The sequence below is a fragment of the Suncus etruscus genome, chromosome 2 (assembly GCF_024139225.1).
Source record: "Suncus etruscus isolate mSunEtr1 chromosome 2, mSunEtr1.pri.cur, whole genome shotgun sequence".
In the NCBI taxonomy this organism is placed as follows: Eukaryota; Metazoa; Chordata; class Mammalia; order Eulipotyphla; family Soricidae; genus Suncus; species Suncus etruscus.
The window spans coordinates 2,362,577-2,377,414 of NC_064849.1; the positions used below are offsets into that span (position 1 = coordinate 2,362,577).

Below are 14,838 nucleotides of genomic sequence, written 5' to 3' on the forward strand. Positions count from 1 at the left end.
AGACTGCCCTCGGGACACACAAAGACCCGTACGAGGAGTGGACCTACAGCAGCTTCTTCACCGAGGATGGGATCGTGCTCGAGGCCCAGACGGTGCTGCCTGTGGTCTATGAACTGATTTCCTCGCTCATTCCGCTGGCTGGTAAAGTTTATTCGCTTATTCCGCCTCCTGCAGGGTTCGAGGGTTCGGGACTAGAACTATCTGCAGCATATAGTGATCATGGTCATGATGAGGAGAAAGCAAGGGGATCCAGACGGTACACACAGGTGCATCGAGTTCAGAGAGACTGACAGCACCTGCTCTGCCCACTGGACCTGGCCGGGACTCCGGGAGCTTTGGAACAGCAGTTAATTTCCTTTACCTCCATCGTGTCCTCTCTTACAGACAGCAAGAAACACCCCCTGGATTCTGCGTGTCTGCCGTACCTCTCCATCAGCCAAGGTATTTGAGGTGGTTAATGTAGATGGCATTTTTGGATCTTGTAAATACAGAACATCAGTCACTCATGTGGCTTTCTGTTATCACACAGGGTTAGGAGACTGTCACTTCACGTACTGTGTTAACTTTGAAGAATTAGTTTATACAGGGGCAGGAGCAATAGCACAGTGGGGAGGGTGCTTGCCTTGCACAGGGCCCACATGGTTTTGATCCCTGGCATCCTGTAAATACCTGGCTCCCACAAATACCAACAGGAGTAATTCCTAAATGAAGAGTCAGGAGTAACCCCTGAGCATTGCCTTGTGTGACCCAACCAAAAAAAAAAGAAGAAGAGAATTTGATCACATGTTCTTGTTTCGTTTACTTATTTTTGGGAGCATACCCAGAGATTATCAGGAGTTACTACTGGTTCTGCATTCAGGGATTACTCCTGGCAGTGTTGGGGAACTATATGGGATGCCAGGAATTGAACCTGTGTCAGTCATGGGCAAGACAAATGCCCTCCCTGCTATACTGTCTTTCCAGTTCTTTTCAGATATTTTAGAATCCCAACTAGAGAAATAGTTTTCTCCAAGAAACGATTAAATTAAAATAGCAGGGTACTATCTATGCAGAGCTGTAATGGACTTGGCTAATTCCTGGTTGTTGCATTATTTAATTAACAATGAGGCTGGATGGAGATGGATGGAGGTGGATTTCTCTTTGCCATCCCAGGCCACGTGGCTCAGCAACCCCCATGAACGGGCAGGTTCCAGGCAATCGGCGTAATCACTCACAAGCAGGCAGGCATCAGGAAGCATTAACTTTATTCATGCCCTATTCACCACATGTATGTGGTCTATCTCATAACCTTTTAAGCATTCGGCCATTCTTAGCCCTGCATCTTACAATCCAGCCATCTTCCTCCGAGAGCCCAGCAGGGCCAAAAGGCAAAAGCCCCTTAATCCCCTGGCTTCCGGGTTTATCTACCTATTCCAAGACCTCTCCCAGGAATGGGCCGGGTCTTGCAGGTAAGGTCACACCTATTATCCGGTTCCCAAGACCCCTCCCAGAAATGGGTGGGTCTCAGATAGGTACCCTACATTTCCCCCTTTTTTGAAATATAAAAAGAGCCTTTTGTAATTTTGACTCTACCTTTAGCCAAAGGTGGGTTAATATTTTCATGCAGCAACGTAATAAAGTGAAAATTAATATACCAGCCCTTTTCAAAAACATAACATTTTTGCAAAATATACTATACACCTGTAACCTAAAATTTTATTAATGCTTTTTTACCAAGCACTATTTTGGAACTTTCATGTTCCTATACTTTTAACTATATTGGGGGAACTTCCTGTTCCTATAAACCTTTTCTATACACAAGTACTACAGCATAGATGCATAACATACATTTTAAAAACAGGCTAAGTACATTAAAATACACACAGTAAAACATTTTGCAATTGAAAATATTAACTATGAAAGACAACAAAACACATTTAAATTATAAAGAAAATGACTAAGACAAAGATGCAGGTGGTTAGAAATCAGATGTTTAAATGGGCTAAGCTGTATTACCTCCCTATTTTTTTTTAAACCACTAACTCACTAAAACTTATCCCATTACCAACTATGAGTGAAATATATGACTACCCGCTTAGTCCCTACACCTAAAATCATAGTTTAGATGATTAATTTGTTCCACGCTGATCTCACCACGTGGCTTCTGTAAACTTTTAAAGTTCAGATGCTGGTTTGTCCCACGCTGATTTTACCACGTGGCTTCCTTTCATAGTTTTAGGCCCCGCAGACGGTTCTGTTGACCATGAGGTTGCAGGTTCCGCTGCCCGCTGCCGGTTCGCTTCTGCTGTTTCACCTTTTTGATTTGGAGGGTGGATTCCAGGTTTTCCGCTTTTCCGGGCCGAGCCGAGCCAAGCTGAGCCGAGCCGAGGCGTTCCTGCTTCTGGGCCGATAGGAGCTTTTCGCTGCTTTTCCCCTCCGGGCGGCACTTAGCAAGCAAGTTTTCGGCCACACCTTTACAGGACGCTTTTGGATGTTCAGAGTTGTAAAAGTCCAGTCCGAAGTTTTCAAAGTCGAAATCCAAATTCAAGCCAAAGGTCATTTTCAGAAAATCAGTTCATTTTCAATAGTCTTTTTTCTCCTCCTTTTCCAATTTAAACTTTTAATCAGTTTTTGAGGAGGCCGAGGTTTTTGTTTATTGTAACAAAGTTTCAGTCCTGGGCCTTGGATGGGAGTGATACAAGTGTTCAACTCCCCTGTATTACTGAAATTTGTGCCCCTAGAAGGGGTCGTGGCCATCTTTGAACATGGCTTCACGTGGTCAAACCCTTTGGGCTGACTCCATTTGAAAAGAGCCAAAATCAAACAGAAGAGCAGAAATCTCACCATATTTCCTGTTTTCTTGGGTCCAGGATTCAGGTCAAAGTTCGGAGCGCCAGATGTTGTATTATTTAATTAACAATGAGGCTGGATGGAGATGGATGGAGGTGGATTTCTCTTTGCCATCCCAGGCCACGTGGCTCAGCAACCCCCATGAACGGGCAGGTTCCAGGCAATCGGCGTAATCACTCACAAGCAGGCAGGCATCAGGAAGCATTAACTTTATTCATGCCCTATTCACCACATGTGTGTGGCCTATCTCATAACCTTTTAAGCATTCGGCCATTCTTAGCTCTGCATCTTATAATTCAGCCATCTTCCTCCGAGAGCCCAGCAGGGCCAAAAGGCAAAAGCCCCTTAATCCCCTGGCTTCCAGGTTTATCTACCTATTCCAAGACCCCTCCCAGGAATGGGCCGGGTCTTGCAGGTAAGGTCACACCTATTATCCAGTTCCCAAGACCCCTCCCAGAAATGGGTGGGTCTCAGATAGGTACCCTACACTGGTTTAAACCAAGTCTTAAGGGATCGGAGAGATAACACAGTGGTAGGGCATTTGCCTTGCATGTGGCCGACCTGGGAGGGACCTGGGTAGATTCCTGCCATCTCATATGGGCCCCAGCCTACCAGGGGCCATTTCTGAGTACAGAGCCAAGAGTAATCCGTAAGCGCCGCCAGGTGTGGCCCAGAAACCAATCAATCAATAAAGTTTAAAATAAATAAACCAACCTTAAGTTACTCTATACTTTACTAACTTTGAGAACAAATTCTGTGGCATCTGGTTGAAAACTAGATGACCTGAAACAGTTCCTAATAACAAGTTCTGAGGCTGGTGACGTGGTAAATAATAAGGATTCTTTTTTTTTTTTTTTTGGTTTTTGGGCCACACCCGGCAGTACTCAGGGGTTACTCCTGGCTGTCTGCTCAGAAATAGCTCCTGGCAGGCACGGGGAACCATATGGGACACCGGGACTTGAACCAACCACCTTTGGTCCTGCATCGGCTGCTTGTAAGGCAAACGCCGCTGTGCTATCTCTCTGGGCCCAATAATAAGGATTCTTGTCTTCTATAAGACCAGCCCTGTTTGGTCCCCAATACCACATGGGCCCCTCCAGCATTACCAGGTGCAAGCCTGGCAGCCAGCATATATACCCTCGCTGTTGGGGTACTCTCCAGCCACACGAGGCCTGAGCAGTACCCCATTCTCAATCCTTGCCGTGAGCCACTTGCTCGGTTGGCTCGGAATCACTAGCATGGACACAGTCTCTACTGCATGGCTTATGAGCCCCCCAAATAAGTCAGTAATTTAGCATGCTTCTTGCTTTAAAAAACTCTGAACATGAAAGTGCCTTTGCTCAAAAGTTGTTCCTCATTTCCCAGGAAACAGCTTTATTTTGCCCGTTATCAACTCCATCTCCGCCCTGCATCAGACCCTGGAGGAATCCAGCCAGTGGGAGCTGGCCCTGAGGTTCATCATTGGCTCATTTGCCATCTGCCATCAGCACTCTGTGACGAACTTTATGGATGTCAGTCTGAGTGAAAAGGTATTTTTTGAGAGAATTACATCAACTTGTAGTGAATGTGGACATGGAAGCACCGATAAATGAGTCCTCTCTTTCCTGTTTGACTGTTTGGCGATGCCACCGATCAGGTTTTAGAAGTATTTGCTGAGAAATGGTCAGGCACTTGCCTTGCATACAGCCAACCCAGATGGCCCCCCACAAGCACCTCCAGAATTGATTCTCTGAGCACAAAGCCCGGTGCAAGTCTTGTGCACAGCTGAGTGTGGCGCAAACTTTTTGGGAGGAAAGCAAGCTAGGTAGGATGTTTAGATTTACTGGATTTGCTGTGCTCACAGTGTCCTGAAGGGTTTATTGTGGCCTGAATTATTACAATTATTACCTGACAGCATTGTTGAAAAGATTCTAGGCCCAGGGTACGGCTCTGTGTGAGGGCTGTCATCGCCTCATATATGTGAAGCCCTGAATTTGGTCTTGGTACTATGTAAAAAAATATTCTAGAAGGCAAACTACCTGATAACTTGCATTGTACTCGTTTTTACTCTCTCGTGAATATTTATTAAATGTCAAGTTTGAAGATGATTGATATAACATAAAATATAAAGGATAAAGTTCACGTGTTGGGCTGGCGTGTCTGAAGAGGGGTAGTAATGCTGTAAAATAATTTACGGGCAGTCAGTTAAAGTTGCATCAGAGTCAGCCAGCTTATTCCAAGGCCCTATCCGCTATATGCTTTTAGTCATATGGCTTCTACACTCAGCTTATTCCAGGCAACTCCTTCTCTGCAGATCTCCTCTGGCTTTCTGCCTCTTTCTTCTTCCTTCCCCCCAGCCAGACCCTTTTCTTTATCCTCTAGATCCCCACCCCAGGTGGACCTGTAATCCAGGTGTGACTAACATTTCAACAAAGTTTAGGGCATTTGGGGAGGGATACCTTACAGAAAATGATATTTATTGTTGTATAGCTTTCACGGTTGAAATGGCCTCCCTAACACCATAAGGACTTTCTAGAAGGTCCTCTTTGCCCCCTTCCACTTTGTTGCAAGTCAGCCCCTGATGGGGTTGACTGATGGAGGGGTGGAGAATGAGGCCTTTCTCCTCCAGCTCGGACCACGAGTCTGTTACCCTGTTCAGCCGGAGGTTCTGAGATGAATGCGGCGGGAAGAAAGCCAACAGGCAGTCAGGCTTCCGAAGAAAACAGCTCTTTATTTCATGAAGAGGCCGAAGCCAAAAGGCCTCAGAATAGGCCCCAGGAAAAAAGCCCTTCACCTTTCACAGACCCTTATTTTATCCCCCAGAATCAGGTACCACCCAATGGTGGGATCAGGTGCCACCCTAGGGTGGGAGCTGAATGCCAGGTCACACCCTAGGGTAGGGCACTATCACCATCAGGGTAGGGTCAGTCACATAATAATCCCATTGAAATGTTTACATATACAACACCACTCAATCTGCCCGAACTGTCTTTCACTATTGATCCTTAATGCCATTGCCTTTCTAACCTAATGATGAAGTGTCAGCATTCTTTACTACTTAAGAAAATTATCAGACTGTTGCCTGTAATTGGACCTAATGATTCTCTTGTTTTTTTTTTCTAAAAGTTGTTCGGGGAGGCCATATCAGTGAAATTCAAGCAGGTTGTAATGGGATTGAGAGAAAAGGCCATCACCTTTATGAGGGCAAGTGCTGCAAAGGTATTACACAAAGTGAGTATTTGTTCACTCGTGAGAAGCTCCATGTTTTCCCTTTTCCTCAGTCAAGAGTGTCTGTGATTCTACACTTGAGTCTATATTAGAAACTTTTTCTTTTTTTTGGTTTTTCGGGCCACACCCATTTGATGCCCAGGGGTTACTTCAGGCTAAGCGCTCAGAAATCACCCCTGGCTTGGGGGGACCATATGAGACGCCGGGGGATTGAACTGCGGTCCTTCCTTGGCTAGCGCTTGCAAGGCAGGCACCTTACCTCTAGCGCCACCTCACCGCTACATTAGCGCCTATATTAGAAACTTCTGACACATGTCAGAGCTCCCCTTGGTTAATATGTTCTTCTGGACACAGGATGTGGTAACTCACTTCCACTTCTGTCTCTGTGGCTTAAACATGCCTGTGATCAAGGTCTTTGTTCCAGACTTGGAATAGCCTGTTAGCTCTACTTTTATTTTATTTTATTTTATTTTATTTATTTTTAGTTTTTGGGACACACCCGGCAGTGCTCAGGGGTTACTCTGGCTCTGCACTCAGAAATCGCTCCTGGCAGGCTCGGGGGACCATATGGGTTGCTGGGTCTCAAACCACCATCTGTCCTGGATCTGCTGCATGCAAGGCAACGCCCTACTGCTGTGCTAACTCTCCAGTCCCTACTTAATTTTTTAGCTTTATTTTATTTTATTTATTTATTTATTTATTTATTTTTTGTGGTTTTTGGGTCACACCCGGCAGTGCTCAGGGGTTACTCCTGGCTCCATGCTCAGAAATTGCTCCTGGCAGGCACGGGGGACCATATGGGACGCTGGGATTCGAACCGATGACCTCTTGCATGAAAGGCAAACACCTTACCTCAATGCTATCTCTCCAGCCCCTTTAGGTTTATTTTTTTAAAGTTGCTGCAAAAGAAATAATAACATTGATTGGTTTCCATTTGTCACATCACTTTTTCTTTCGTGTTTTTAACTTTTGTGTGTGTGTGTGTGTGTGTTTAACTTTTGATTTGGAAATAACTGGGGAAAAAAAATTTTTTTTTGGTGGTCACACCCGCCAGTGCTCAGGGGTTGTTACTCCTGGCTATAGGCTCAGAAATCGCTCCTGGCAGGCTCGGGGGGACCATATGGGATGCCGGGATTCGAACCACCAGCCTTCTTTATGAAAGGCAAATGCCTTACCTCCATGCTATCTCTCTGGCCCCACTAACTGGAAAATTTGAGAAATATTTTGAGAGCAGGCCCAAAAACTACTGAGGTTTTCACACCACTTGCTGCCAGTTATTCCTCATTGTCACACATTGGACATCAAGGCATTTTATGCATATTTTATAAACAGGTCAGATCAAACTCTGTGTCGTAGCTGTTCTCCGTTTCCTAGAGTTTTGTGTTTTTTTTTCTTCTAAAAATAAGAATGTAGGGGCTGAAGAGATAGTACAGCAAGAAGGAGCTATTTTTGTGATCCCAAAACAAAAATAAGTAAGTAAAAAAGTGAAATCTGAGGGCCAGAGAGACGGGAGAGTTGGTAGTTGGTAGTTTGCCTTTCACGTAGCAGACCCCAGGTTTGATCACTGGCATCCAGTGTGATTTCCCAAGCACCATTTGGAGCCATCCCTGAGCATTGCTAGTTGGGGACCAAAAACAAAAATAAAAAATAATAAGGTGACATATGAGTGAGGACTTACAGGAGTGGAACTGTGAGGACGAGGAAGAACATTCCAAACAGGGAACAGTGAGCACAGAGGCCTGAGCTCAAGAGCACTTTCCCATGGCTGGAGGGAACACTTGAGGGTGAGGGAGGAGCTGAGCATTAGAAAGAGGCAGGGGCAGGGCCCAGAGAGATAGCACAGCAGCGTTTGCCTTGCAAGCAGTCGATCTAGGACCAAGGGTGATTGGTTCGAATCCCAGTGTCCCACATGGTCCCCCATGCCTGTCAGGAGCTATTTCTGAGCAGACAGCCAGGAGTAACCCCTGAGCACCACTGGGTGGCCCAAAAAAAAAAAAAAGAAAAGAAAAGAAAAGAAAGCGGCAGGGGCAATGTCCCTAGTTCCCTGTCTTGAGTGTGGTGGGAGCCATTGGAGGCTTTGAATCTAGAACTTACGAAGCCCACACGAGTCGAAATGGGTTCCAGAGGAACAGCACAGCCCCTGGCTCCTTGCAGGACCTGTCACCAAGGCAGACAGGCCTGTGGAGGTTGGCTGCTGGTGCTCCGGCTACGACCACCTTGTGCTCTCCTGCAGGTGTTCAATTGCCGCGTGGTGGACCTGGACCTGGCGCTGGGGTACTGCACTCTCTTACCCCAAAACGAGGTGTTTGACAACCTCTGGAAGCTCGTCGATAAAGCCTGGCAGAACTACGACAAAGTCTTGGTATGATTATGATATGCCCCAGAGAGCATATGTTTGATATCACAGTGTGGGCGGGGCGCATGAAGCTGACCTTGCCTCTGTGGCGTGGAGGAGCCAACGTGGGTTTCTTTTTTTTTTTTTTTTTGGTTTTTGGTTTTTGGGCCACACCCGGTGGTGTTCCGGGGTACTCCTGGCTGTCTGCTCAGAAATAGCTCCTGGCAGGCACAGGGGACCCTATGGGACACCGGGATTCGAACCAACCACCTTTGGTCCTAGATCGGCTGCTTGCAAGGCAAACGCCGCTGTGCTATCTCTCCGGGCCCCCAACGTGGGTTTCACCCATGGGCGATGGCAAGTGTCTCTTCAGTTGTTGGGTGCATTGATCTGCATGAAGGATTTGGATGGTTCCCTTGACAGAATCACCTCAGTTCCACCTAGTTCGTTCCCAAGGCCCAGTCTCATCTTTCTGGACAGTGGGATCGGTCATTGAGTCTGTCTCCTTCAGCTTTCTGTTTGTGTGACTTTGTTTGGGAGAGTGACAGGGCCATGCTAAGAGGACCAGGAGGTGTCGGGGCTTAACTGCAGGCCTCTCGCAGGCAAAGGGGAGTCTCCAGAACAGCGCTTTGATTTATTTATTTCCCTCTTGGCCCCTCCTGGCAGCAATGCTCAGGAGATTTCAGGGATCAAATCCTGGCCACAGGAAAGGCAAGTACGTCCTCACAGTCTAGTGCCCGGACCGAGGGTGCAATTCTTATATTTAATGTAGTGCATCTGAGACCTTAAAACAGCATGAGCCAGGGCTGGAGAGATAGCACAATAGCACAGTAGTAGGGCATTTGCCTTGCATGTTGCTGACCCGAGCCAGACCCAGGTTCGGTCCCTGGCATCTCATATGGTTCTTTGAGCCTGCCAGGAGTGATTTCTGAGCACAGAGCCAGGAGTAACCCATGAGCTCCGCCACCGGGTGTGGGCCCCCCCCCAAAAAAAAACAAACAACAACATGAATCTGTGGTAATGTCAGTTTGACAAGCACAGAACCTGTCTGGGAGGCTATTTTAGGATGGACCCTTGGGGCAGTTGATGGTCAAAAAAAAAAAAAAGTAGGGCCCGGAGAGATAGCACAACGGTGTTTGCCTTGCAAGCAGCCGATGCAGGACCTAAGGTGGTTGGTTCGAATCCCGGCGTCCCATATGGTCCCTTGTGCCTGCCAGGAGCTATTTCTGAGCAGACAGCCAGGAGTAACCCCTGAGCACTGCCGGGTGTGGCCCAAAAAAAAACCTAAATTGTGGCCATAGTGGGGGGGGGAGCCATAAAGTCACAGCATCACACTAGAGCTAGTGGCCTAAACATTGTATGAGCTGGTGGCTTCCCACAGTGGTTCCCTGGCCACCTGCAGTCTTGAACGACTCATGCCACAAGGCTAAGTGACTTGTGCCCAGAGCCACTTTGGTTTCCACACCTTATCACACCTGAGAAGGTTATGCATTTGTGGCGAATTTTCCTCAGAGATGTCAAAGCATATGCTTTGTAAATTGTATTTCTACTTTCATTTTTTTTCTTTGGGGGCTGGGAAGAGCCCAGAGGGTTTGGGCCACCGACACCCTCCACCCCGCGCCCAGCAGGCAGAGGTTTAAACAGGGTCAGCTGCGTGCAAGGAGGTGTCTTAACCCCTTGTGCTCTCCCTGGGTCTGTATTTTCATTTTCTAGGCAATATCCCTGGTGGGCTCTCAGCTGGCCAGTCTCTATCAGGACCCGGAGATGGAGCTTAAGTTCCGAGAACTCAGTACTGACGCCCAGTGGGGAATTCGCCTCAGCAAACTTGGTGTGAGTATCTCCAGAGACCCTGTGGGTTGGATTCACTCTGATGGTTACCCCACAGGTTACATAAAACGGTCAGGTTCTTATTCACCCTGCCTTTGAATTGTAGTAAGTGACAAGTTGTCCTTTCAGAAGAAGTTAATATCCTTGGGGCCGGAGAGATAGCATAAAGGCAAGGTCGTGTGCCTTGCATGCAGAAGGATGGTGGTTCAAATTCCGGTATCCCATAGGGTCCCCTGAGCCTGCCAGGAGCGATTTTGAGCATAGAGTCAGGAGTAACCCCTGAGCGTTGCCGGGTGCAAACCCCCCCCCCCCCCAAAAAAAAAAAAAAGAAGAAGTTAACATCCTGAACCAAAATTGAAAGAGGCTTGACATTCTCATCAGTTTATCTTTCTTATTTACCAGAACGTACCTAGGATTGATCATGGATATTCAAGTTCCTTTTATCCTGCCCTGTAGGCTCATGTCTTTGCTGCTGTTATTTGGTTGAATGTTCTTTTTTTTTTTTCTTGGTTTTGGGGCCACACCCGGCAGTGCTCAGGGGTTACTCCTGGCTGTCTGCTCAGAAATAGCTCCTGGCAGGCACGGGGGACCATATGGGACACCAGGATTCGAACCAACCACCTTAGGTCCTGGATTGGCTGCTTGCAAGGCAAACGCCACTGTGCTATCTCTCCGGACCCTTGGTTGAATATTCTTTTTTTTTTGTTTTTGGGCCACACCCGGTGACGCTCAGGGGTTACTCCTGGCTATGCACTCAGAAGTCGCTCCTGGCTTGGGGGACCATATGGGACACCAGGGGATTGAACCGCGGTCCGTCCTAGGCTAGCGCAGGCAAGGCAGACACCTTACCTCTAGCGCCACCGCCCGGCCCCTGGTTGAATATTCTTAAGGTGCCATGAAATGCTCTCATAGATGTGATCAATTTTCACAACTCCTTTTTTTTTTTTTTTTTTTTTTTTTTGGCCCACCAGGCCCCACCATCACTTTTTTTTGTGGGGGGGGTTGGGTCACACCCCCAGCAGCGCTCAAGGGTTACTCCTGGCTCTATGCTCAGAAATTGCTTCTCGCAGGCTCGAGGGACCATATGGGATGCCGGGATTTGAACCACTGACATTCTGCATGCAAGGCAAATGCCTTACCTCCTTGCTATATCTCCGGCCCCGATTTTCACAACTCCTAAGAAGGAAAAGTCAATGGTTGTTATTTTTCACTCTGTGAAAACAAAACTTTGTCTTATATTAGAAACATAAAACGTTGTCTTTGTAGTTATTCAGGAATATAACCATGTCTGAATTCTGTATTCTGGGAGCCTGGCTCCTCTGCATCAAGGAGCTTTCTGCAGTTTGCTAACAGCCGACCTGTAGTGATGAGAAGCTCGAGGTGAGGGGCTGGAGTCATAGGACAGTGGGTAGGGCGTTGGCCTTGCAAGCTGCCTACCTGAAGCCATTTCTGGCATCCCATATGGTCCTCTTAGCACTACAAGAGTAATTCCTGAGCTCAGAGGCAGGTGTGCCCTCTCAAAAAAAAAATAGTTTGAGATATTGGGACTGAGAATTTTGAACTAAAGTCCTAAAAGTCTCAGAATGACAAATTGGGTAAAAGGTGAAAGATTTATTTAATTTTCTTTTTTTTTTTCTAGATTTCTTTTCAGTCCGTTTTCAGGCAACCTTTTCTAACCAAGAAACTCCTCGTTAAATCTCTGGTGGCAAACATTGATATGGACACAAAGCTCCTTCTGGAATACTGCTCGTAAGACTGCACTGGGGCTGGGGCCATAGCACAGCAGGGAGGGCTTTCGCCTTGCACAGGGCTGATCTGGGTTTGCTCTCGGCATCCCACAGGGTCCCCGAGGTCCCACCAGGAGTAATTCCTTAGCACAGACCCAGAAGTAAACCCTGAGCATCCTCAGATGTGGCTCAAAAAAAGTCTGGACTATCCCAGCATTTTTGCTCTGATAAAAAAATGCCCACAGGGCAGGGCAGGAGAAATGCAGGTTCCCTTTTCTAAAGCAGTAGTGATGTTTTGTTTTGTTTTGTTTTGTTTTTGTACTTCCCCAAATAAAGTGAATCCCAAATGGGTTTTGGAATTCCATTTCTTTTTGCATCAGCCCTTCGGATATTCCCTGGTTTTGCCACATTTCCTCCACTGGTCATCCCAGAGGCCTCCCCAGCACCCTCCCTGTCTGCAGTCGGTCACTCAGAAGATTTGGGGCTCTGAGCTTAGAGCACGGATCTGGCTGAGAGCAGACACTTGCTTTTCTAGCACCTTCCAGCTGGATTGTGACTCGGTTCTTCAGCTCTTCATTGAGACGCTGTTCCATAACACGAATGCCAGCCACAGCCAGGGAGACACGAGCCCGGGCCTGGCAGACCAGCTGCACTCCAGGGTCCTGGCTAAAGCCCTAGAAATGGTTCCTTTACTCCAGAGCACGAAAGACCTGGTGATCAGCCTCAGTGGGGTCGTGCATATGGTGAGGAACTGGGAGCGACTGGGGCGTGTGATTTTCAGCATCCTATAAAATGAATCCCTACGGTTTGTGAGACCACCCCACACTTCATCACTGGACGCGAATGATAGCGAGACACCCACGCTAGCCTGGCCGAGGTCGTGCCAGAGTCTGAGCCCCGGGTTTGGACAGAACTGAGTGAAACCCTCTTCCAGCCTGGCCTCATCTTCTCAAGCTTTGATATATAATTTTCTTTTACAGTTGGATCCCTATGACTATGAAATGATCGAAGTTGTCCTGAAGGTTATAGAAAGAGCCGATGAAAGGATAACCAGTATTAACATAAATCAGGTATAACAGATACATAATAGATTTTGAATTAATCTGTATCTTTTTAAAAACATTAGTGGAGGGGCCAGAGCAAAATTGTACAGAATCTAGACATAATAACTGTGTTGTTGTGTCTTTAAGGAGTAGTGTCACTTACGAAATGCCCCTCCCTCTATAACTACCACAAAGGACAGGTAGGACTGAGGTATTTATAGGGAGATCTATATTGGAAGAGGAGCCTGAAAGGGATTCTTAGTGAGAGCCTACTGGCCAGGGGGCACAGGAACCCAGCCTACTTTACCTCCACAGCCAGATGTGCTCTCTTGCTCTCTCTCTCTTCTCTTTTCTCTCTTTTGTTATGATTGCCTTTCACACATTCGAACCAGGTTCAATCCCCGGTATCCCATATGGTCTCCCTGAGCACTGCTAGGTGTGGCCCACAAAACAAAACCAAAATAAAAAATCAGTAGGCCCAGCGATCATCCAGAAGGTGTATATGCTTGTATGAGACCCTGAGTTCAATCCCTGACACCATATTTGAGGACCCCCCCTTTGCCCCACGTCCTCACTCCCCAAAATAAAAGCTACAGTCCGATAGTGTCTTTCTAGATGACTCTTTGAGTTTCCTTCAAAGCCCACATTTGTACTCGGGTGGTCACACAGGAGTGAAGGCAGGGAGGTCTTGTTCAGTCTCCAGCATCATTGGCCCTCCAAACATTCTGGGTATGACCCAATATCCCTGGTCACTGGTCACTACTAGGGTAGAACAGATTTGTCCTTGGAACTGCAAGGCCCACGTGCCACTGACTTCTTTGGGCCTAGCATTGACCTGATGGCCAGTTGGCTGGGAATGGACCCCCTTGGCCCTGAGCACTCTCAGTTTTTAAAAAGAAACCCACATTATATTGGTATATTTCCTTTCTCTTTTTTGTAAATTTTATTTATTGATTGGTTGGTATTTGGGCCACATCCAGCAGTGCTCAGGGGTCACTCCTGGCTCTGCATTCAGAAATCACCCTTGGCAGGTTGGGGAACCACATGGAATGCCGGGAATCAAACCGGGTCCCTCCCGGGTTGACCATATGCAAGGCAAATGCCCTACCCCACTATGCTATCTCTCTGCCCCCCCCCTTTTAACTTGATTGACTGATTGATTGGGTATTTCCCTTCTTTAACAGGAATGCAGCAGGGGCTGGAACGATAGTCCAGCAGTAGGGCATTTGCCTTGCACACATCCAACCCTGGATGAACTGGGGTTCGATTCGTAGCATTCCATATGGTCCCCAACCTGCCAGGAGAGATTTCTGAGTATTGAGAGAGGAGAAACCCCTGAGTGCTGCCTGGGTGTGACCAACCCTGCCCCCAAAAAAAAGTAAATAAAAGAAATGCAGCAACAAAATGGTTCATTCTACTCTTCATATTTTAATAATTCTAATTCCATTTTTGCTTTATAGAAACAAATTGAATGTGTTTGCGAGTGTGTTGCTTTTAAGGGACTAATTTGGAAGAATCAAAGAAAAATTGGGGGGGGTTGTTTTGTTTTGTTTTGGGGCCACACCGGTGACACTCAGGGGTTACTCCTGACTATGCACTCAGAAATCACTACCGGCTTGGGGGACCATATGGGATGCCGGGATTTGAACCACCGAATTGGATTGGCTGTGTGCAAGGCAAACACCCTACACTGTGCTATTGCTCGGGCCCCCAAGAAAAATTATTTTTTAATCTTAAGAGGGAAAAAAAATAGAATTCTTGCCCTAGAGCTCATGCTAATAAAAGTGAATGTTGAGAACGGTCAAGCTCTCTTTACGAGCTTCCGCCAACTCCAAGGAGCTGGTTTGGTTGGTTCCTTCTCATGGTTTCT

The 14,838-nt window shown here is 47.0% G+C and overlaps 1 protein-coding gene across 1 annotated transcript in view; it reads left to right on the forward strand.

Annotated features, from left to right (window-relative positions):
* Positions 1 to 14,838, forward strand: part of KNTC1 (kinetochore associated 1) — a 71,558-nt gene that overhangs the window by 40,860 nt on the left and 15,860 nt on the right. Inside the window, exons 36-44 of the mRNA XM_049767742.1 lie at positions 3 to 141; positions 385 to 441; positions 4,195 to 4,358; positions 5,935 to 6,039; positions 8,270 to 8,398; positions 10,085 to 10,201; positions 11,838 to 11,947; positions 12,461 to 12,668; positions 12,906 to 12,995. Coding sequence (XP_049623699.1) covers positions 3 to 141; positions 385 to 441; positions 4,195 to 4,358; positions 5,935 to 6,039; positions 8,270 to 8,398; positions 10,085 to 10,201; positions 11,838 to 11,947; positions 12,461 to 12,668; positions 12,906 to 12,995 — 1,119 coding nt within the window. The remainder of the gene's footprint in view (positions 1 to 2; positions 142 to 384; positions 442 to 4,194; positions 4,359 to 5,934; positions 6,040 to 8,269; positions 8,399 to 10,084; positions 10,202 to 11,837; positions 11,948 to 12,460; positions 12,669 to 12,905; positions 12,996 to 14,838) is intronic.